The following is a 22364-nucleotide window of genomic DNA, read 5'->3' as shown; positions in this document are numbered from 1 at the left end:
TAGTCTACCTTTTGCAACTTTGTCAAAAAAATAGTGCAATAAACAATTTGGAATTTAAATAAACTTTAACCCAGTGGTTCTCAACCTTTTGTGGACCGGGGCCCCCTAAAACTAACTTTTTGGCCTCGTGTCCCATAAAAGTAACCCTGTAGGACCTATGACCCCCTTGAAAATGTAAATGGCAATCTCTTGTTGGAATTCGGTACTAATTTCGGCTTTAAACAGGTCGAATAGAGTAAACAAGAATCCGTAAAGGGCATGGGCCCTGGTTGAGAACCACTGCTTTAACCAATACATCAAGCTGTGTAGAAGTATTTGACATGTATATCTAAAAATATATCTTTTTTATTATCAGTCGCTATGACTAAACTGAGTCTAGAACATAAGAAATAGTTCATTTCAATATTGTTATGATTAATGTTAGCAATCAGCAGAGGCAGACGTAAGAAACCGCAGAGGGCGACATAGAGCTTTATTTTTTAAACAAGGATTCTGTTGTTAATCGCATTATTTTTACTGTTGTTTTAGATATCGAATCATGAAGTGAGTTAGACTCGTAGCGATTTGAGTGAGGCATTTTTCGACGTGAAAGCAAGTTCATTACAATAGCGGGTTATTAATGACACAGTAAATCACACGTTTTTTTCGCCGCAATACTTTCCCAAGGCATTTTTGGGTCCCACTCTAGAGACGACTTGTCATTCTGAGTTAGTGTGAACCACCTATTTCGTAAAAATAATTGATGGCGATGTCAAGTAACACTGGGCAGCTAGGTGTAAAGCAAATCGTGACTAAATATGTCCACGCATTGACAACACGTTTTTGGCATGTTTAAGTAGAACTTTAAGTTGCGAAAATTTCAATCCAGTTTGGAATTTCTGATAAATGAATTGTGTGACAAAAATGTTCGTTTTTCGTTAGTGATGTAGTATTCGAGAACTTAGTTTAAATAAAACCAAACCAAGCATGAGTGGAAGAAACACACCCGTCTAATGCCTCGCGTATTTCAAAGGAAATGTGTGGGTTAAAATTGTAGCAAACGCCACGTCTTGAATGACCGTCTCATTTCTAAGCAACAAGATGCATGCACACCCAAATTACTTTACCGCAAAAACGTCTGAATTAAAAAAGCCAACGCAAAGGCTTTAATTCAAAAAGCCTTTAAAAAAGCCAAAAGCCAATGCTTTATAGATCGTATTTGCAAAACCTTACAAAGGAAATCTCACGTTATCAAATCAACATTAGAATTAGATTAGTATTTGTTTTGCAAACATGTCAAAAGTAAAGTTACGACACAATATACTAAACAAAACTTTGGATCCATCAAATCACGACGCCTGTCATGTCACGTATCGCAACCCCCTCGCGATAGTGACGTCATATCCGTTTGTGTCGCGCGCAACGGAAAAGGCTTGCGTGCAAAATGCAGTCCCGCGCCACGAATGTCAAGTCAAAATTGCGCCTTTAAATACCACATGTGTTTAGCCTACGGCAGGCAGGGATTACATGCATAGGTGTAGTCTATGATTAGATGTATGTTTTTTACAATGGAACTCTTTTGACAAATTGGTTAAACGTTTGGCAACCTTTAGCATGCTTTGAGGCTGTATACAATTTTATACAGATGTTTCAATCGTTATGTTAGGGAATTATAAGATATTGCCATTGTCGAAAACTCGCTAAGAAAACGCAAAATGAACCAGTAGTGAATTCATCCCCGTGTTCTTAAATCATCAAGCGTTTCAAGAAGGCGCAAATAATAATCGATGTAAATGTGCATTAACCGACTCAAAACAGTGTTATGGTTGAACTGCTTATGTTCCAAAGTTTCGTTTAAACGCAATATAGGACTGGCTGTAGTACGATTAAACTCAGGCCTCTTTAGACCGCAGTTGATCAATGCGACAGGTTCTGCCCGTGGTTATAGCAAGGTATCGAAATGAATCACCAGCGTTGGCAGTTAGGTTATAGCCTCGCATTTGTACGCATGCATTATTTATACGTTTTCGTCGTGGCTTTCAAAAATGCAAGAAATGCCGTTGAACAGTTTGACAGATACAGCATTTAAATGAACCGTTCAAAGTGTTTGTTTGGTTTGGGAAACGCAGTGTCAGGTAAATGTTATCATTGTGTTTAGCGGTTTATTTGATATACATTATGCGAATCATAAACATATAAGAGACGAACTTAAAAAAAACGAAGTAACGAACCTTCGTAACGTTTATTGCTGTACAATACACACGCAAAAAGCTCGCCAGGTGCATAGATTTGCCAGTCCCAACAAGTTAGCCGTTTTAGCATAGCATGTGTATACAAAAGGCAAACATGTCAAGCGCGAACCTGCATGAGGTTTTGAAATCATGTTTTACAGAGTTAGTCCTTACTTTTAGGACGGTTAAAGGAAAATCCAAAAGCCAACACAGGCTAAAAAAAAGAAACAGTGCAGCTTTCACTTTACGATTCTACGGTTTTAGAACATCTCATACAGATAAACGTGTCTGATATTCTATGTATGGTTTTGTCTCTTGAAAATGCTTCAAAATCTTGGACGTCGGTCATGTGATATTCTGTATTTTTATGATTTAATTTTAAACTGTGTTGGGTAGTCATTAATTATATCACATATCACCCTAATCTGACCCGACTCTCAGTTTGGGGTTATTGATTATCACAGGACAAAGAGATCTATACGCAGGATGCGAAACAAGGAAGTTGCGCAGGACAGACACGTTTAGTTTGTAATTACGTAGGGCTTGCACGTGGCCCAAGATAAACAACCAGCCACAACAAACAAAAAATATACGTTGGGCACTTAGAAGTTTAGCGGAAGGTTTTTGGTGGTAATCATACCATATACAACCATGTCCAAACGGTGGCACATCTTCAAAAGCTGGTCTTATCATGGGGCGTGTAGATGTGCCTTTAAGGAACCTTTAAGGAACACACAGAAATTGCAATCTCAATTCACGACTTGCATTGTGTTTCAGCGACGATTCTTCCGTATTTGTGAAGAGACTTTATAAACCTGCTCAGTGCATCCTGTCACTGTAAGCTGCAAGGAATCATTGTAGGGGAGGAAACATGGCACGACACGCAGCAAACAAATCGTTTTTCGGGATCAGTATAGCAGAAAGTTACTGAATGTTTTGCACTAAAGCTTTCAGTTATATATCATTATCATCCTCCTGCTTTCATCATCAGTGTTAACGAGCTTAAACAGAGCTCTTCTGTTGACACTAAAGAGGAATCAAGACGCGAAGACGTCAAATGTGACAAAGCGGTTTCTAATTCGAGAATTAAACATGCAAATGTAATGTGGCGTTTTGAGTCCTTTTGCTACGTCAGGGTGCAGCTGATTGATTGAGACAGAAAATCGAAATGCTCGTATTTTAATGCAAAGAAATAGTTAAACGTTTTAAAGTTTCCGTGATGGAGTCGTGTGAAAGAAAATAGAACATATCTGTGTATGCTGGTCACCAAACTTTTTCTGGGCTAAATTCCGGTCGAAATTACAGCTTTGCCACATTGAGTGGTAATTTTATTTTGGTCAACCGACACGTTACGCATGGGAACAATCACGGAAAAGGACTCGTAGTCAAAAGTTATGCTTCACCGGTGTCGCCAATTTGTGACCCTGCCTCTACGCGACCCTCTGTAGTTGACAAAGGGCAAATTAAACGTTGCGTGCAGCGTAACAAGCCTCTGTTGAGTATGACAAAAGAGCATAGCCTCAAAGTGACAGAACCAACGGTTCCCATGTAAACCGCAGTTAGTGTTGGCACATGTTATTTGGCGTGGGTACACAAAGACACCAAAGGAACTCAATAGTTTCAAAAACTAACCGTCCCCTTATAGTTGTACGTCTAAAATAAGCGAGTGCGTTTCAGTTATAAATATACCAGTGAATTATATATATAAAGGCGTTGTAAATATTGCGTAACATTTTTTGCATTGCAAACCGTTTTCAGTAAGCTTTTCTATACGAGTTCTATAATCAGTTTGCTTGGTATGATGAACGATCGGTTCAACACGTGTCGTACGCCGGGAGAGTTCGACAGAGTATGGATTTTTTCTGACAGACATGGCAGGATGTAATCTTGTTGACAGCTCTGGTAAAAAATGTTAGTTACAGATAGATTACTTTTTCGTGACACAGATCTGTCCTGAGAGGTAGAAGCTTGGTTTGGGCCAACATTTGTTAGAGAAAAACGGTTTGTTAGTTTGTAATGGTCTAAAAGTGCTTTAGGTCAGTATAAAGTATATACCTTTCCATGGTTATGTTTAATAACTTACAAAACTGTAAGGAACTGAACAGCTAACTTTCAGTAACTATTTGTATAGGATATATGTTTGTAAAAGCGGTTAATCAGGAAAGTTTACTGGTCGACTTGGTGAGATATACAGTAATATTGAGCATCTTTAAAGCATAAATCTCGTGTACGCCTTGTTTATTTTGTTTTGCCTTATTTCAAAAGCTATTGCTCCTGAAATCAATCCTCAAATGTCAGCGTCTTCAGGTGGAATTTGCAAACCGCACATTAAGTTAACCCTTGTCAGTGACGCACAAAGTGACCCCAAAGTGTAGGGGGCAAGAAAACTCAATTAGCGTCAGGTAACACAAGTCAGAGAAAAGCGTCAGACACGATCAACGATTACCCACAACGCGTCGTACGTTCTGAGCAGCCAACCCCTAATTGGTGTGTAGTGGAATGTATAAATTATTTATGGCATTCAGCCAAGGGGATCCGCTCTGAACAAACCTAAGCGTTTCCTGTTTTTGACCACATGTGCTATCAGGTCCAACGACGAAAAATGTAATGACGTTTTGAGGGCGTGTTGGAATTGAGACGTGACACGCGATGGTCGATATGGGTTGCGTGAACTTCGTTGGAAAATAAATATAAATAATCTAAAAGTTGCTTCAAGTCTTTTAGTTTGAAACACATAAAAGGGTCACGTGGTAAATTAAAAATGACAAAAAGTGTTTGTTAACTGCACAATAGCACTAATATAATAGTAACCTTCGATGGTCCTTGCTGACAGATACGCTATATAAGTAATCTTTGTTTCCACCAGTTTTATCTTAAAGTAACTCGTTTCGGGGGTCAAATCGAGACCCGTGCGTTGGGGTTGTGAGATAACAAGAAACACAACCTTTTTTATCAAGCACAAAACAGGAATAAACAGTTTGATTGTACGAACAGGAACGTGTAGACCTACCAACGCAAAAATAACGACTTCAGTTTGAGGTGTAAATCGCTTTTACACGTTTAACGTTGGTTTCTTTGTATTAAATGTACTGCTAAGCAAACATTTATTAACACAGTAAAATCGTGTATTGTAGGTAAGCGATCGAACTGAAAAAACAAACATTTCAACGAATATATGCAATTTACTGTGCTAACAAGGTGGCATTTACCAAGTGTTATTATAACATCGATTTAATTATATATCGTTCTGTCGATTCCCAACTTGTTCAGTGCTCGTCATTCTCATTTCAAGTGGCTCGCTTAAATTGCAAGAGGTGCTCAAGCGCTGGGGCGGAATATCAGAAAGAAACACATGATACGTCATAATGCTATTTGTTCGATAAACCACATCCGGGTTTGCGAGAGGATATAGCGTTGCTGTTAAGTAAAAAGACGTGTTAGGTGTGAGGAGAGATGAAACGTGCTTGACATTGATGCGCACCATGGAAAGCAAAAGCTGTGACCTTGCAGCAAAAGGTTAGTTGAAGTCAGTATATAAGACACAGCCTATCATAATGGCAGGGGAAAAAGGGAGATTTAAAATTTAATGATAATTGTTGTTCACCAGGACAAATTCTGTGTTTCAATAAAATACTAAAGGTTTTGTATTATAAACAGCTGCAAATGTGTTTCTGAATCAGCTGTACAATCTTACGTAAGCCTTGCTTATTATCGTTCGCTTTGTGAGGGGTAATGCAGAAGATAGTGCAAAATTGATTTGTGGCCATTGATTTTACTGTAATTGCAACATCAAGTCAGGTTTAACAGTTCAGCAGAGAATTCAAGACGAATCTGAATGACAGTGGTTTTGGAAATTTGCCATTGTTCGACCTGAGCCCAATTAAGGCAACCTTTATAAACGTACCGAGTCAATTAAGGCAGCCTTTTATAAACGTGCCGGGTTTTAAACATTATGCAAGTAACGGTTAGGTCGCATATTTCAAACGTTTTTATACAATCGCTGAGTTTATAATCTACCTACCCGTTTGTATTACGTAAAATTTGTTTTGGAAGTAATTCGCTACAAAGTTTGGCAAGCTTGAAATGCGACAGGTGTTTTTTGTTGTGGCCATTAACTGCTTTTTAGCACCACTTCTGTCGTTTTTGTGTCGAACGACATATACTTGTATCAAATACCAAAGTGTTTGAAAACACTCATTGCATTTTTATGTTAAAGTTGTTTAAAACAGTGCAAAGTGATTTTCGATACCGCTGAAAATAAAAATGACGTAGCGTTTAAAAACTTAAAAAGCAGACACATTTCGATTCAAATGACAGGAATACGAAAAGCAGACACACTTGCCAAGTAGTTTAAACACACAAAACCGCAGTTAAAGTACCAAGATGCCATAGAATTGGGAAACACCCTAAAAAAGGCCAACAAGAAAAAACGTCAAGGCAATGTTGAAAGTAGACAGGCGCATAAAACTCTACCCCACTTGTACAATCACTGCTATCACGATAAAGCAAAAGTTTTATTTATCTCGAAAGGAACAACCATAGATGAAAGCAATTTGGTTGTCACGCCAACGAAAAACACATTTGAAAAGTACGTTTCATCTAGCTCAGGCTACCTAACAGTTCTTTGTTATTTTTCGAATCATGTGCACAATCATGTGATACAATACGAATAGCTATTACTATCACCTGATCGAGTTCTCAGATATAATGAAATATTAATATGATAGATTTAAACTATACTTAGTTCGTTTGTCGCAATGCAGTGGGTCAATTTAAAAAGAAAGCTACGTTTCTCCTTTCTTAACTTTAAGATAGAGCATCGTCGGTTTGGTAACGGTGATCCTAAACACGTTAGCAAATACAAAACTGCCACTCACAAATTCAGTTAAACTGTAACGATGACTAAAATGTAGCAAATACAAGTTTTGCGGATATAATGATCTGCACATGGGTCAATGTAGGGTCCTTTAAATGTGCACAACTTAAGGTCAAATCTAAACAAAACACAATTCATATTAAACATTAATATAATGCATACAGTGATTCCTATCATTAGCTATTTCGAACTGGAAGAAGTTCATGGCTTGACAACCCAAGTTAACCACGCATCCTGAGTAAGGAAAACTTCGTATAGGTTATGTAAACTATTTGTAAAAGTCATTCATGTGCACAACCAAAATCCTTTGTTTGTGTAAGCTTTTCATGTTATTTAGGGCACAGCGATAATTAAGTGTGATGTCGTTAAACCTAAGTCAGCTTCAAGAATTTTTGCAACCGAAAAGGGCAAAACAATTTAATAGAACTGTCAAAAAACTTCCGAAAGGTTTGGTCACAATTCCCTTCTTTCTAACATTCAATTAAACTTACAAAACAGAACTTACTTTTTACACGAAACTAATTAATGCACACAAAAAAAACAGAGAAAAAACTATACATTGTAAAAACAAACAAACAAACAAACAAGTTTGCTTTTACGCGTTTTATTTACACAGTAACCAAAGGGCGGTCAAAAAAGGCATTCCACAGCATTGTGCAAATGTCACGCAAGGCGTAACGTCAGTCTTCACAAACTTCCACGTCACAATAGGGCGTTTTTGCGCGCCATCTGATCGCGGTTTTACGCAAACAGGCATCTAACTTTTCTAGATTGTGTTTGCTTAGTAATACACGCCCGAGTTTACTAAGTTGAGCGATTGAAGGATGCGCAAATTTATGTTTTCAATCAGTTTCGTCGTAAAACGATTCTGGGCACTCGGCCAACGTTTTAGAAGAGTTTAATCGCCATTGCTTGGACATGTTAACTAAACATGGTCTGTCAGTTGACGAGTTATATATAATATAACCCTTTTTTCGGCTTTATTTGTAATCATTTGCAGGTTTAAACTCTACCACACATACACATTGTTTTGTTACTATATGAAATCGGTGATTTTCAATCTGAGGTACGGCAGTATTTAAAAAGAGCCGATATAATTTAAGTTGGATAAACAGGTCAAAGTTAGATAGCAAAGCGGAACAGGGATGATAGCTTTAACCTCTCAAATCAAAGCCAGCCGTGAAGTTGAAATTTGAAATACAATAACATTCACAAGATAAATTTCTCACCCGCTAGACACAAAGAAAACAACAGACACTTTTCACCCAGATATCATGACAAAAGATCGCATAAGGTTGTGGTTTAACGCCCTGACAGCATACGGTCGGAATGCTAGCTGAACAATTCGTATTCGCCAAAACGTTTACGCCCTTTCTAAAATGCCAAAGTAGGAGCAATACTGTTTCGTATATCACGAAGGCAAATAGATGGTACGGGTAGACATTTAACGAGTGTCTGCACCAAACGAAAACTATCCAGCAGGTTATACAGTATGTCAGTTTAGCCAGGAATGCAAAAGGGCTTGTGTGTTTAACATGTGTTTGACTAAAGCATTGCCTTTTTGTTAGGACGGAAATTGACATATGGTTTGATCATAATCATAGACACATGTTACAGTTGTTTAAAGGCGAGGTTTGAGTTGAAGTTTGGGTATAAAAGACATGGTCATCGGTCGTTGTATTAGATCAGCGGTTCTCAAACTGGGGTCCGCGGTCCTTTAGGGGTCCGTGAGGCAATTTTTGGGGGACCGCGAAGCGTTTCAGTATCTCTGTTTGTCAGGCAACTAATAATAAACAACAAATGCTGTTTGAACATTTTAATACGTACAAAAAAAACATCGTGAGAATTCAATTCACATTAAAATCGGGTCACCTTTGTTGATTAATCGTTGGTAGGCGGGGGACTCTGTTGTGTGGTGGTTCAAGGAACAATCGATGTCCGCTTACGCTGACACGTGAAGTGTGACGTCAATATGACGTTCTATATCGCTAAAAATCGATCGACACCTTTAATATATGGTTACCGATACCTTGGGATCAGTGAAGAGTATAGCTGCGGCGAGGCGGCGAATACGTAATAGGACAGCAATGGCAGTTTGACACAGGACGGCAGGTTTAAGGCATTTTCTTCCTGGTCGTCATTTTAAACGCATATTTGTGATAAATTGTTTTCGTTTTAAGGTTGAGGTAAAGTGTAGAAATATGTTGGGACTGAAAGTTTGACAGATTAAATGAGGTAATTTGCTCTAGCCCTAAACGTGCGAAACTTCTATTCTACGTTACATATAGCAAGGACTGACAACTTGAGCGGATAACCGAGAACCAGGCCCGTCTATAGTATGTTTTTTGTGTGTTTTGTTAACTATAGTGAGTATACTCAACATGTTGAAAAGCGACATAAGCAATTAGTACTTGAAAGTACATATGACAGCCCGGCGCATTAAGGTTTTTGATTGCTCTAGCGTTTTTACTAAAGGTCGAGTCTTTAGAGTGAGGATTTTAATTTTTCTTTAAAGATCCTTTCAAATAAAACAAACCACAAGGCATGCCAAAAGATTTACATTCATTAATATTTGTTCGTCTTAAAACAGTGTTTATCAGCCGCCAAATAACCGCCGCATACGTTTTACAGAACGAACATAATGCCAACGTATTTTATATGATAACCGCCGCATACGTTTTACGTTTTAAAGAACGAACATAATGCCAACCGCCGCATACGTTTTACAGAACGAACATAATGCCAACGTATATTATATGACCTACGTTAAAGTCACGTTGTCTTGCTACAAAACACATAAACAAAAACGCTGTTGCATCTTAAATCTCCTATTTCAGTCAAACGGTTTTTTATTCTCAGAGCTCTGTGTACATAGGGAATGCCTAACATTTTTCAGGCCATTAATTTTTGATGCAGTTTTCCAACTGCTGGCCTACGTGACATAGGCCGTCAATTGATCCCATAGCCCAGCGTATCCCAATCAGCTCATCCTGGGAATTCAACCACGTAAAGGTCAGGCCCTTCAATAATTCACTTTTTCAATGTAAGTCGCCCAGTTTATTCCACAGCCTGCAAGACTGCAAGGTTCTCTTCCACTAACATAGTTTACTTAATGCAGCTAGGATAGCAAAGTGATGTGCTTGCCGTATTGGCATGCAATAACAAACGAGTCAACCGAAGGTGCAGTTCATAAAATTAGTTGGTTTTAGCCCGTTTAAGGCAGGCGCTTTAGGCATTTTTGGCCTAAAGCGGTTTTTGTTATAGTTTAATTTTTTTTAATTTGTAGTTTTCGCAGTGTTTAACATTAGAAAGGTATAAATGCTGTTAGTATTATTTTAATAATAACGTCACGGTCATAGGCGGTGCGTTCAAAACAAGCAATTTCGATTTTTCCACAAAATCGAAAACCTTAATGTGGATTGACGTTTAAAGAAACGTCAACTTTGAGGGCCAGGCAGAAAAAAAGAAAAGATTTATTCATGTTAATGTTTGTGGATGGTCATAATGGGCCAAAAATAGCATTTATTTTTTGCACCGCTTACTTTAAGACCGTGTCATAATTTCAATAGGTAAATGGCATTTTTTTGTTATTAATGTCTATGGGACTATTTAAACTGGAAACGCCAAAAAATGGTTTGATTTCAAAAAGCAAAAAAACACGTGACACTGGCTGATGACGTATCTAATCGGTTTTCTACATCGTGTTAGGTTTTGACGTTGATATGTAGGGGTATTCCTCCTAACCACAGGTGGGTTAACAAAGGCGTCAATCCGACAGGCTTCGTAAAAAATTCATGCATTGATTTTCGAAAGGCTATTTTTCGCAAAGGGGAAATTCTCAAAACACTGGCAAGGCGAAGAACAAATCCCAGAAGGAATAGCAAGGAACAAAGAAGACACACGTAACCTTTTGAGTAGGACTCGGGAGCGAATTTATACTACATTGTTGTGGAATTGATTTTACGAAATCTGTGACCCGTCCGACCGAATTTTATTCAATTTCCAAACCTGACTATTAGCATTCAATTTTTAAACCTGACTACTTGTAACGACGGTTAATGGACTTCTAGCTGTGCACGAAACAATTTGCATTCAGAAGTTGAAACCACGAGACTGTCAATTACACGAGCGGACATGGTCTGAAACTGCAGAAGGTTGTTGTGGATTTTGAAAAGTTAACGACAATTGCGAAGAGATGCAACAGCGAATTGTTGTGAAATCATTAGCTCATTTGGTTTTGTTTTGGATTGCGGCGTGTGCTCAGCTAAGTTTTGCCCAAGGTAAGGAACTCTTCTTTTTTAAATCTAAGAAAGTTTTGTTCATTTTAAAACATGTTTTATTGTGTGTTTATCAGTTTACATGAAAAAAACAACACAAAATTTGAGTTTGTCGCGCTAATCCAACTGTATGTATGCACGTGGGTTTGAATTAATTTTTTAGACAAACTCTTTTTGACGGTTTAAAGTGGTATAATAGGCTGTTTTGTACGGGGTGACCAAAGAGTAAATGCTATAGATGTATTTTTTACTTTCTGTCGTTAGAATCAATAGTTTGACGTTAAACTATTGAATGTTAAACAAAGCTAAAACAATGAAAAAAGACGCTTTGCAGTGTTTAAAAAGTGTTATCAGAACAGTGCATAATAAACCCCTCACGCGTAATGGTATTTGGCGTAATCACATAAATGAAACCATACCCCTTGAGCAAAGGTTTTTTACTGCTCAGTAAAATCAGTGACATTTACAAATTAGATGTTCTTGTCGTGTAAGGATCGGATTTCATAAGGTCGAATTTACAAGGTCACAAATTGTGTTATGGTTTTATAGATGCTACCATTCCAGCAGACCCAGTGACACCAAGACCACCCCAGGGAGTTGCTTACGAAAATGACGACATTGGCCTGTCAAAAGTCGTATATATCAGTGAGTAAAACAACCATAAAAGTCACGTTTGTTATCAACCGTGTCGACATTACATTAAGCAAATTATTCAAAATACTGTTAGTCACCAACGGTGCGGTTTTGGTGAATTAAACAAAATGTCACATATTAAGCAATTGTAATATTTGAAGCACATAACGTTTCTTGATTTTGATTTTTTTAAACAAAAAATGTTTTGCACGCAATACTGTATATATACACAAAGATGCATATTACGAAAGTAAGTATCATGACATGCCTTACATTTTCAGTTTGCAAAGTTGTTTTGCAAACGCAAGTCAATCACACACACACACACACACACACACACACACACACACACACACACACACACACACACACACACACACACACACACACACACACACACACACACACATGATGACGTTGCCTCGGTTAAAACCACAAAATTTTCCATTCGTGTCTTCCTGAGCTTCAACCGAAGCGCTACTGCAACCAGACAGCACAATGAAATGATTTTAAACCACAAATTTATGTTGCATAATGATTTGCTTGTGATAGTTCACTGAATAAACAAGCTGTTATCACTGAACAAACAAGATTTTTTTGAATATGGATTTTTGTTGCTTGGACAACAAGAAGTTTTAGTTGTATATCCAATTCGAAATTAAAAATCGCATTGATTATTATTAAATTACACAAAAACATTTTTCCTACGTTTCAAAAAAATGTCAGTAACACATTATTATTTATGCCAAAAAAGCCTACTGAATGTTCTTTATAATTCAACGGTTTGCAAAGTATCCCTCTAAACTAAATCATGGAAGAGAATGTAGTCCCGTAGCCGGCAATTAAATGCCTTTAAATGGTAGACAGTACATCAATAAGCATTTTAAATGACGCTAATGCCCAGGGAAATGGTAATCTTGTCACTAGATACCAACAGAAGCTTAGAGAGAAAACGACGCGCCACTAATACATGTGGTGACCAAAATGTAGTGTGATGCAAAACATTTTTACTGTTTCTGATTGGAAGATCATTTAATCAATTTATATTTTTTACTTGAAAACATTACCTTTTTAATATTATTTTTTGATTATTATTTAATCAAATCATATTTTTTACTTAAAAACATTACCTTTTTAATATATTTTTTTTAATTTATCAAGTTCATCGTCAAGGGCAATTTTCTTTTGAGCCTGTATGAGTCAAAAGCGCGACATGTGCGCATGAAATTTGCATGTGACAATCAATAAATCGTTGGACAGAGTTGACAAAAGCGTCACCCGTTAATTAATCAAAACCCTGGGACAACAAAGCCATCACATCAGGACACCCGGCTTAACACCAACCCTGATTAAATATTAAAGCAGAAAATGCGTTCCGACATATAAAAACTGCACCACGGGCAAAAAGCAACGTTCATGCCATTCAAATAGAGTTGTTTTTTGTTGAAACACACTTTACTGACGTTACAAGACTTATCCAAAGCAAACATAAACTATGCGTTTGGAGTTTTATACACACAAAGTAGAGGGCACAGAAGCAGTCTGTAGACTCTAAACAGAATCTACAGAAGCTTTTCCATTCGCAATATTATTACGGCGCTTACAAAATATATGTTGGTTATTGCGTGATACCCAGAATGCATGACAATTATAACTCACAAGATGGTACGTTTTTTCTTGAAACAAGCCCCTTTTTTCTTTAAAATACGCAACGCTTTAAATATCAAACAAAAACCTCGAAATGGATTGATGTATGCTTAAATCTGTTTCTTGTCAAAACGAATGTTTTCACAATACACATGTATAAGAGATATGAGACCTACAGGTTTTTAACGTTTGTTCACATCGTATACGATGCCGCCTAAAAGAAAGTTTTCAAACTGCATTTTGTTTTCAGCTCTTGTTGCTGTATCCTGTGTTGTCGGAATTGTTGGTCTAATAGCAGCTGGAGTATGTTGGTATCGGTAAGTACATATGGTTTCAAAATGTGACAACGTTTAATTGTTGCACTGCATGTGCCTGGGTGTGTCATCAACTTGATTGTACTTGTCGCTTTCAACAACGCGTTTAATGTACAGGCGAATCCGGTTAATCGCATAGTTAATTCACCAAGATTTTTTGCTTTTGCGATTATACAGTCATTTTTTCCCAAAAGATAAACTACAGGTTGGAATTAACGCAATTAACTGGATCAGTCTGTATATGTGTCCGCACTTTCGAGCATTAACAAGATCTTCGAAAAACCTAACAAACGCAACTTTTCACGAAAATAAAACTGTTGGTTGGTCTTTATTTCGCGAATCAAAAAAACTTGTGCTGATTTTTGGGTCTGTTTTATGCATAAAACAAACAAGTAAGAAAACGCTAATGATATAAGTCAGAACAAACTGTACAAAACGACATGAACAAGGTAAAATCGCATTAATCAGTCACTATCACCACCAAGTGTGAAACATTATCACAACGGAAGTTGAAGTACAATGTATTGTACACCAGCGATTGTTTTGGCACAACTTATTAAAAAAATATCATTTGCTATGTCATAGAAGTTGCCACTAAACAGGTGAAGTGAGGTCAATTGGCCGTAGTTTGTATTTTCGCACGGAAACGCAACTCTTTAATATATTGCACTTAACGCGTCCAGTGTTTGATCAGATGGGCCATGGAAACTTTGTGGCGACTAAAATAGCACCAAATGAAATACAGTCATTTTTTTCATAGATTTTGAAATCATTCCGACTACGTTAGTGCAAAAACTATAACATATATAATGGCAGGAATTACGATCATTTGAAGTGAATTTCGTTTAAAATATAGCAATAGTATTTTAAAGTACACGCCGAGTACTAGTTTGCGCTTCAACAACAGCACTTGGCAGGGTTTTCTCACATCCGGATTTAACGTACACTTGTACCGGGTTAAACACACAGATTGTTGAGTTTTGTTTGCGTAACGCAACGCTGAAAATAATATAGCAGTCAATATTACTAAAATTCACGTCGTATGAAAATCGTACTCGACAATACAAACATGATATTTGGGAACGCATTTAAAAAAACGTGTTTCTCAGGAAACTGTTGCTATATTTAATAAATATTGCATAGCAAAATAGGTTACTACGAGCATTTTTTTTAATTCAAATACATTTACTATTTGAATTCCATTAGAAAACTTTTGCGCTTGCATAAACAGATAACAAATTTTTTATTGAAACCATACATATTTCCCCGAATTTCATCAAAAGGTGCCAATATCAAAATGTTTGAAACATATAAAAATTCGGTTCCAACTTTGCAACAGTCTGATTAATGAAAAAATGCATCTCAATTTGTGAATGTACTGGAAATGTCAATAAATCGACAGGATGGAAAACATCAATTTAAACGCAATCTTAAATGTCTGTGATATTTACACAAAAACGAATATCCGGTCACAAAGGTTAAATCGGCCCTTCGTAAAAAACGACATATAAATAACTGTAAAACCCAGCACCCTAGATTTAATAATGTGAAAATTGGCACCGACAACTTCGGTAATATTGCAATGAAAAATCATTGTTTGAACTGCAAATTGATTACACAAAACGGTAGTTTAAACTTACATGCATGACTAAAGGCAATTAAAAAAGAATATAATTGCCAATTCAAATTATCGGTTTGGTTTTGAGAGGAATTAAACTGTTATTAAGAATCAGTACGGCAAGGATTTGCAGTTCGATAAAACACAGACACACAACATAATAACAATCGGTTCATCAGAAACGTGTGATACTTGTCAAACAGCTCACCCTTGTAATTTAGTTTTTACGTCATTGCAACAGATGTCAGACTTCGTTGGTAACGAACACGGACCACAGAGCACTACACAACGTAACACAATCCGAAATCGATTGATAATAGTGGGTCCACAGAAAAAGTGGGCCTGTAAATAAACGTCGAAATAGCATCAATAGAAGATCGAACGGCAGGTGTCCACATCGATCTAGGTGCTATTGCTGGCATGCGTACGCTTTATAAAATATTCATCACCTCTCTGTCTTAGATACTGAATTCGTTTGGCGTGTTTGTGTTCATGTTAATTCCAATGCGACGGAAAGGTCATTTTATGGTTGTCCGAATTAGGCGCTCTATGTATTCGTGCACATGTCAATAAAATGCGATAAGATATCGTGAAAAACTGACTGGGACATATCGGCAAGGGAGAGGGGTTAATTTCACACGTCAAATATAAATTCGGCCATCCTTATATGATTATTTTCAAGGTTTGTTTACACGACCTATGGAGCAAGCGCATTAGCAAAAACAACATTGTCACATTGAAATGATTGACGTTTTTTGGCAAATAAAGCATCGGAAATTCATCACAAAGATTTTTAAATTCAACCACGAACTGCATTGACTAATATGTCAGTACACCAGTAGTTCAGTATCAAAGATAACAAACATAAAACCGAACTTTAATGCTAATAGACAACATTTTAACATGTTGATTGACTTGTACCAATAGACCTATCTATGCTGCATGCGCATGTAGACTGTATTTGTTTTGGCTCGCTTGTGACGTTTTGCATGCTCATTGGACAGACACACCAGCTTGCTTGTCGCGTCACAAAGAGTGTTGTATCGTTCATCGGACTCTTCGGTTTTGATTCACAACGGTTACGGCCAAATTGCCGACGATAGGAAGGGCGAAAGCAACGGGTAAGTGTGAAAATAATATACAATACCGAAAACGCATTAAAAGACCTCCTAAGTCAAAATACCTTTGAAATTGTTAAATTAACATTGCGACGTGGTAACAAATCAAAAAAAATATATTGTATTACTGTTACGCTTCTACTTGCTCATACCATAATACTCACGTTGCATGTAAAATGCATGAGCCCGTCACATTTTGTTTTACAATGTTGTCTGTACAATAACCATTGCTTTTCATCTATTTTCGTGTGTCCTGCTTCGCAACAAACAATAGGGAAACTGTTTTTGATATATTTTCATGCCGTCGATTCATTAATTGCGCGGAAATTAGACAAAATACATTGCAATACTGCTTTGCAGAGTTCAGACGTTAAAGGGACTTGCCAAGCGAACAGATTACCCAGCGTATGGCGTAACTGGTCCAAATCCACTTCACGAGGAATCATACGGACCGGTACGTAGAAAAACACATTGTATACACAACTACAATCTGGGTTATAGGCTACATGGGCATGTATTTGCCATACAAAGTTTTTTGTGTGTGCAAAAATACATTACAAGACGGCTGTTCTTGGTATACCAGGTGGACCTAATCTGCAATTACAATCATTAAAGAACTTAATAAAATTTACAACAGAAGTACGAATGACCAGTATTCTTTTCAAACGTTTAGCCAATCGACAAAAACCTCAGCAAGAATGCAGAGATGTTTCACTACAACCAAACCAAGAAACGAATGAAAGCTATGTCAAGGTAACGATAACATTGTAGTACGTTTTTGGTCCCTAACGCCGTCAATTAGTTTAGCTTCAATATGGGTCAAATCAATAAATTAGTTAATTACAGACGAATGAAAAATATTTTTACATTTAGTTGTCTCTTATAACAAAACTTCAGGTATTTAATATGTTTTTACAAAAAACGTAACAAAAAATACTTAAAACAGTAGGCAACATGTTAACTGACAAACATTTTTTGCAGTGCCAACAGCGAATCAAGTTCGTCTTCGCGGACACAAGATCCGCTGGATGTCGCCGCTGAGCTTGAAATGAATGACGAAGAGACGAGCGACGGCGAGTATACCGTATACGAGTGTTCGGGTTTCGCCTCAGTGAGTAAAGCACACTTTATTTCAGTTTAAGTTACCTTTATTTAGGACGTAAGTATAATTAAGGTGTACAAAAAATAAGCAAAACAATTTTTTTTAAAACTGAGACAAATTGAAAAAAAATACTTATTCACGACGCAAAATATGACCAAACACATCTTAACAGGCTATGGACGGACCTATGGAGATACACAATCCACTGTTTGACGAAACAGCGGAAAAAAATGCCACGAACGGCGCGGTTTTATATCCCACCAATGGGGTAAACTTGAAAACGAACTCGATGTACGAGGCCACCAAGCGGCCAAGCGAACAATGACAAACAGACACGCGATGACGCACATGAAACCTGATTACCATCTAGCAAAATGAAATCCACGCGAGGAAACTTGATAATGGAGACACAATAATCAAGGCAAATGTCGTGGATCAAGATTCTACATTTCCACAGTTTACAAGCCCATTAAACCAATAAGAAAACTTTTCAGGTTAAACGTGATCAGCGCAAAACAAAACACTTGACACAAAAAAACGAGTTTTAATTACCAAGCTAATGTCGAGGTGGAGTAGCAAAAATATCTTTGTGACTAACAAAACAGTGACGTATCAGTCATGGAGTAACGAGCAAGTAATATGAAATTGCTTGAAAAGTGATTCCACATAAAGCATAACTATTATCATGCAGCAAGGTGCAATATAATGCTGCGTGATCAATAAGAATAATTTATTACAACCATGGACGTACTATTTCCACCCTTTGTACATAAACCGTAAACTGGTGCCGATTAAGTGATATTCTATGTCCCTATTTAGTAATATAGCCCAGACCAGCGCATGGCAAAGGCGCCTGATTGACCTCTTAGCAAAAAGAGAAGATTTTTTATGTTCCACTTTTATCGTGCTGTTTGATTGCTTTTATACCTCTGACGCTGCGCGGACCTAGTCAAACGATATCCATGTGTTGACTTTCGGCTTATTTTACCACCCGTTACCCGATTTTAAAAGCGGAAAACCAAGTGGATATATAACAAGACATCATGCTTTTCCTTTTCTGAACAGTTTTTGGCGCCATGTTTTAGCTTGAATGCACATATGTGCAAAATTTATAAAAAAACAAAACGTATTAGAATACTCTACAAAGGTATACAATGATACTCCACAATCAACATTTTCATTGCAAAAAAAACGGTGTGGAAAAGGTTGTGAATCAACTTCATTTCGTGTTTCCAACTGCTGTGGGTGTTGTAACATGACATAGCCTGTTCCAACGCCCAGACGTGAGTGAGTTCCATTTCAAGCTGTTGTGCAATCTCGCTATTGCCACGTGATCGCGTTTTTCGCTCCAATATCATTTGCACACGAATTTTTAATGTCATGTCGCTCCTTTTTTAAGCACAGTGCAATGTCGTTTGTTTTGAATGTATGTAGCGCTTTGTCGTGGTTTCGCCCAAATGAACTTTACTTCGGAAAGAATTTGAGTTTTCGACACTTGTGATTTTTCGAAATAAAGTGATTGGATTTAAAACAAGTGATTATTAAGTTTATTGAAGGATAACGGTCAAATTGTCAAGAGTATTGGGGATGGGAGTTTGCTTGCTACTTAAATTTAATAATAGACGGTGAACACAACCCTATTAAACAAATATTTCCCGATCATGACTGGGAATGAAATTCAACAATCCTTAATGATCCCAATTAACTAAAGATCAAACACGGGTAAACAGCATCACCTTTGTGGTACTATATTTTTTCAACCGGTGGTACTATACAGCACAATTTTTAGATTTTGATGTTTTCATTTGAATGATTCAAAGTACCACAAGTCCGTAAACGATAAAATGTATAACTATTTCTTTTACAAAAGTTTCCAACATGGTTCTTTGGTGCTATCGAAAAAATATCGGCCAAGCAAGCGTAGGTGTTGACGACCGCCGGTTGGACAATCGCTGTCTAAGGCTTACCATGTTTACTTTTGATGTGCGATAGTAACGAACGAGCGGCGCAACATATTCAAACTTGTATACTTTGTGAGGTGAGGAAATATGAGAACGTTCTGAGGTGTGGCGTTTTATTCCTTTGGCATTATGTTTTGTTTTCAATTCGCCAGAGAACATCTACTACAGGGACGCAAGATAAAGCACCATGAAGACACGAAAGACACTTCCTCTCAAATGAACTTACTTCTAAAAGAATTTGAGTTTTCGAAATAAGATGGTTGGACTTCAAACAATGTGTTTAAGTTTCGAAGGGTAACTGTCAAATCTTTTGTCAAGAGTTTTGAGGATGGGAGTTTGCTTGCTACTTCAATTTAATAATAGACGGCGAACACAGTCCTACTAAACAAATATTTTCCGGTCATGACTGGGAATGAAATTCAACAATCCCTATAATGACCCTAATTAACTAAAGATCAAACACGGGTAAACAGCATCACCTTTGCATTTTTACATTCATTTGACTGATTAAGGACAAAAATGGTAGATTATGACTTTAATTGACAAGAAATAACCAACAAACCAAGTTTTTGCAGCTGATGAGAGTACTTGTCGAAAATCTTTGACAAATGATTTTTATCCTGACGATTGTTTATTTGTTACTAGAAGAAATACAGTTTACAATAGCCTAAGTCGTAGGTCAGGGGTCTCCAACACGCGGCCCGCGAGACAATTTTCCGTGGCCCGCGGCTTCATTAGCAAATGAAAAAAATATTATCATTTTGTTAAATATGAGCAACTTTTTTTTGTTTTACACGCCCGTCGAGTGTTCAACAAAAGAAATGTAAAAAAAACTTTAACTCACACCCATATATCACTAAGTTAAAAAATTCAACCTTTGTGATACATAATTATGATGAAATAATGCGAACTTAGTCTGATCATCAAGCGCAAACTTCAGAACCCGTTTAGTTCTTTGTGTTTACTGTATAGGTTTAGCTTATGGATGAGGAGCGTTTATGTTTATGAAGGCAAACTAACATTTTATAGACACTTGAATAGGCCGCATAGAATGTTTCAGATGCCTAGGACAGTGCATGGTTTCGAAACCATTTCATTTTCATAAGAAACAAATTGAACTCGCGGTCCAAGATAAGTTCAATGCTAAAGCCAATTAAACACTTACGAACTTTAAGCTGCTGGAAAGTAATTTTCAGTTTTACACCTACAGCTTTAGGATTCATTTCACCTAAATATTATTTGCTTGGTTTCGCGTATCAATGATCTAGGAGCGGTTTGTGACATCACTGACAAAACTAAGATATGAATTATGCGCAAACAATTGGTTTCATTGTTACTTGTGATGAAATAAAAAAGCCCTGAACACACAAGTAAGATTGTAAAGACACAACCTCTTGGAGGTCAAAAAAAAAATATAGCGCCTCAAGCACTAAATGACCAAAGACGTTGGTTTGGAAAGAGCTGGCCTAGTGTGGTAATCGAGTGGTGCAGCGTGCAGTATCAAGGTCTTTGAAAGCATATTGACAACCAGCGGCACATGTGGCCCGCCGCTTCAAATCAGTTCGAAAATTGGCCCTGGACAAAACTTTGAGTTGGAGACCCCTGTCGTAGGTGATAAGATTTCTTAACAACCATAAAATTTTCCACTAAAACAAACAGTTACCTACAGAATATGCGAATCTTTATTGTCTAAATCGATTTTGAAACCATCGGTAAAGTGAGACAACGTGCGTTTTTGAAAGCTTTTGCGACTTGCTATATCTTGAGTTGATTTTCCCAAGGTCTTATAAATAGTACACGGGTTTGATTTAGATGTCGTGGCATAGATTCTATGCAGATGTCCAAATAAAAACATTTTACTGCGTTTCACGTCAAATCCTATTGAAAGCAAAGAGATAAATTGTTTGGTTAAACCGGCAAAAAGCTGAATATACACTGTGCAGGAGAAAACGATAGCGCGTTGTATTATATTGCCTGGTTTATTACATACATAAGTTTACGAGATTGCGCTTAGCTCGATATGTAGCAAATGCAATTTTATACCTGCAAATCGATAGCAACGCGCTATTTATAAACGATAAATTTCACCACGTTAATTAAACAATGATCCTGGCTGGTTAAGTCAAAAAAACGCGCGCAGTCCAGAGATTTTCAAATTCCTTACTGGTTTTTAGGTGTTTTAGATTTTGGTGTTTCCATTTGTATGATAAAGCACGATTAGTCGGTAAGCGATAAAATATATCAATATTTCTTCTAAATTTTTCATCGAAGTACAAAAGTTTATTTGCCGTGAAGAGAATCACGTGAAATACCACATGATGAATTCACGGAAGAAAGCGGTTAATTTTAGTTATCTGGTCTAAGACACAATAGGATTAAACTTTAAAATTTTCTATTTGCCTTAATGTAAAAAGCACATTTTTATGCCAGGAACTCAAATCGCAAACTTTGCCTTTGTACCCTAGTAAAGAGAAACGAATTTATTACGATAAATTATGTAGTGGAAGGCACAAGGTAGCCTATCTGTTTGCCCAAAGCAAGCAATATGTTGGAAAGAAATCTCATGTATTGGACGTTAATTGTCAATCTTTACCATTACCCACGGTTC

The 22364-nt window shown here is 37.1% G+C and overlaps 1 protein-coding gene across 2 annotated transcripts; it reads left to right on the top strand.

Annotated features, from left to right (window-relative positions):
* Window positions 1-10776: 10776 nt before the first annotated feature.
* On the top strand, window positions 10777-19319 carry LOC145205259 (neural proliferation differentiation and control protein 1-like). Of its 2 annotated transcripts, XM_080077938.1 has the most exons (8): window positions 10777-11366; window positions 11913-12008; window positions 13894-13960; window positions 16580-16696; window positions 17054-17147; window positions 17367-17446; window positions 17675-17804; window positions 17968-19319. In XM_080077938.1, the coding sequence occupies exons 1-8, from the start codon at window positions 11282-11284 to the stop codon at window positions 18118-18120; spliced, it is 822 nt and encodes a 273-aa protein (XP_079934064.1). In that variant the 5' UTR covers window positions 10777-11281; the 3' UTR covers window positions 18121-19319. The 2 variants fall into 2 exon arrangements, with proteins under 2 accessions (XP_079934064.1, XP_079934065.1); XM_080077939.1 differs by lacking the exon at window positions 16580-16696 and having other exon boundaries at window positions 10778-11366.
* The last annotated feature ends 3045 nt before the right edge of the window (window positions 19320-22364 follow it).

This window comes from Phallusia mammillata, chromosome 8 (genome assembly GCF_965637545.1).
Source record: "Phallusia mammillata chromosome 8, kaPhaMamm4.hap1.1, whole genome shotgun sequence".
In the NCBI taxonomy this organism is placed as follows: Eukaryota; Metazoa; Chordata; class Ascidiacea; order Phlebobranchia; family Ascidiidae; genus Phallusia; species Phallusia mammillata.
The sequence above is the reverse complement of the archived record's forward strand: the minus strand, read 5'-3'. Positions and strand labels throughout refer to the sequence as shown.

Coding starts and splice junctions, on each gene's coding strand:
- LOC145205259 (XM_080077938.1), top strand. CDS start 11,282: ATGCAACAGCGAATTGTTGTGAAATCATTAGCTCATTTGGTTTTGTTT. Junction 12,009..13,893: donor GTCAAAAGTCGTATATATCA/GTGAGTAAAACA, acceptor TTTTGTTTTCAG/CTCTTGTTGCTGTATCCTGT. Junction 17,148..17,366: donor ACGAGGAATCATACGGACCG/GTACGTAGAAAA, acceptor TCAAACGTTTAG/CCAATCGACAAAAACCTCAG.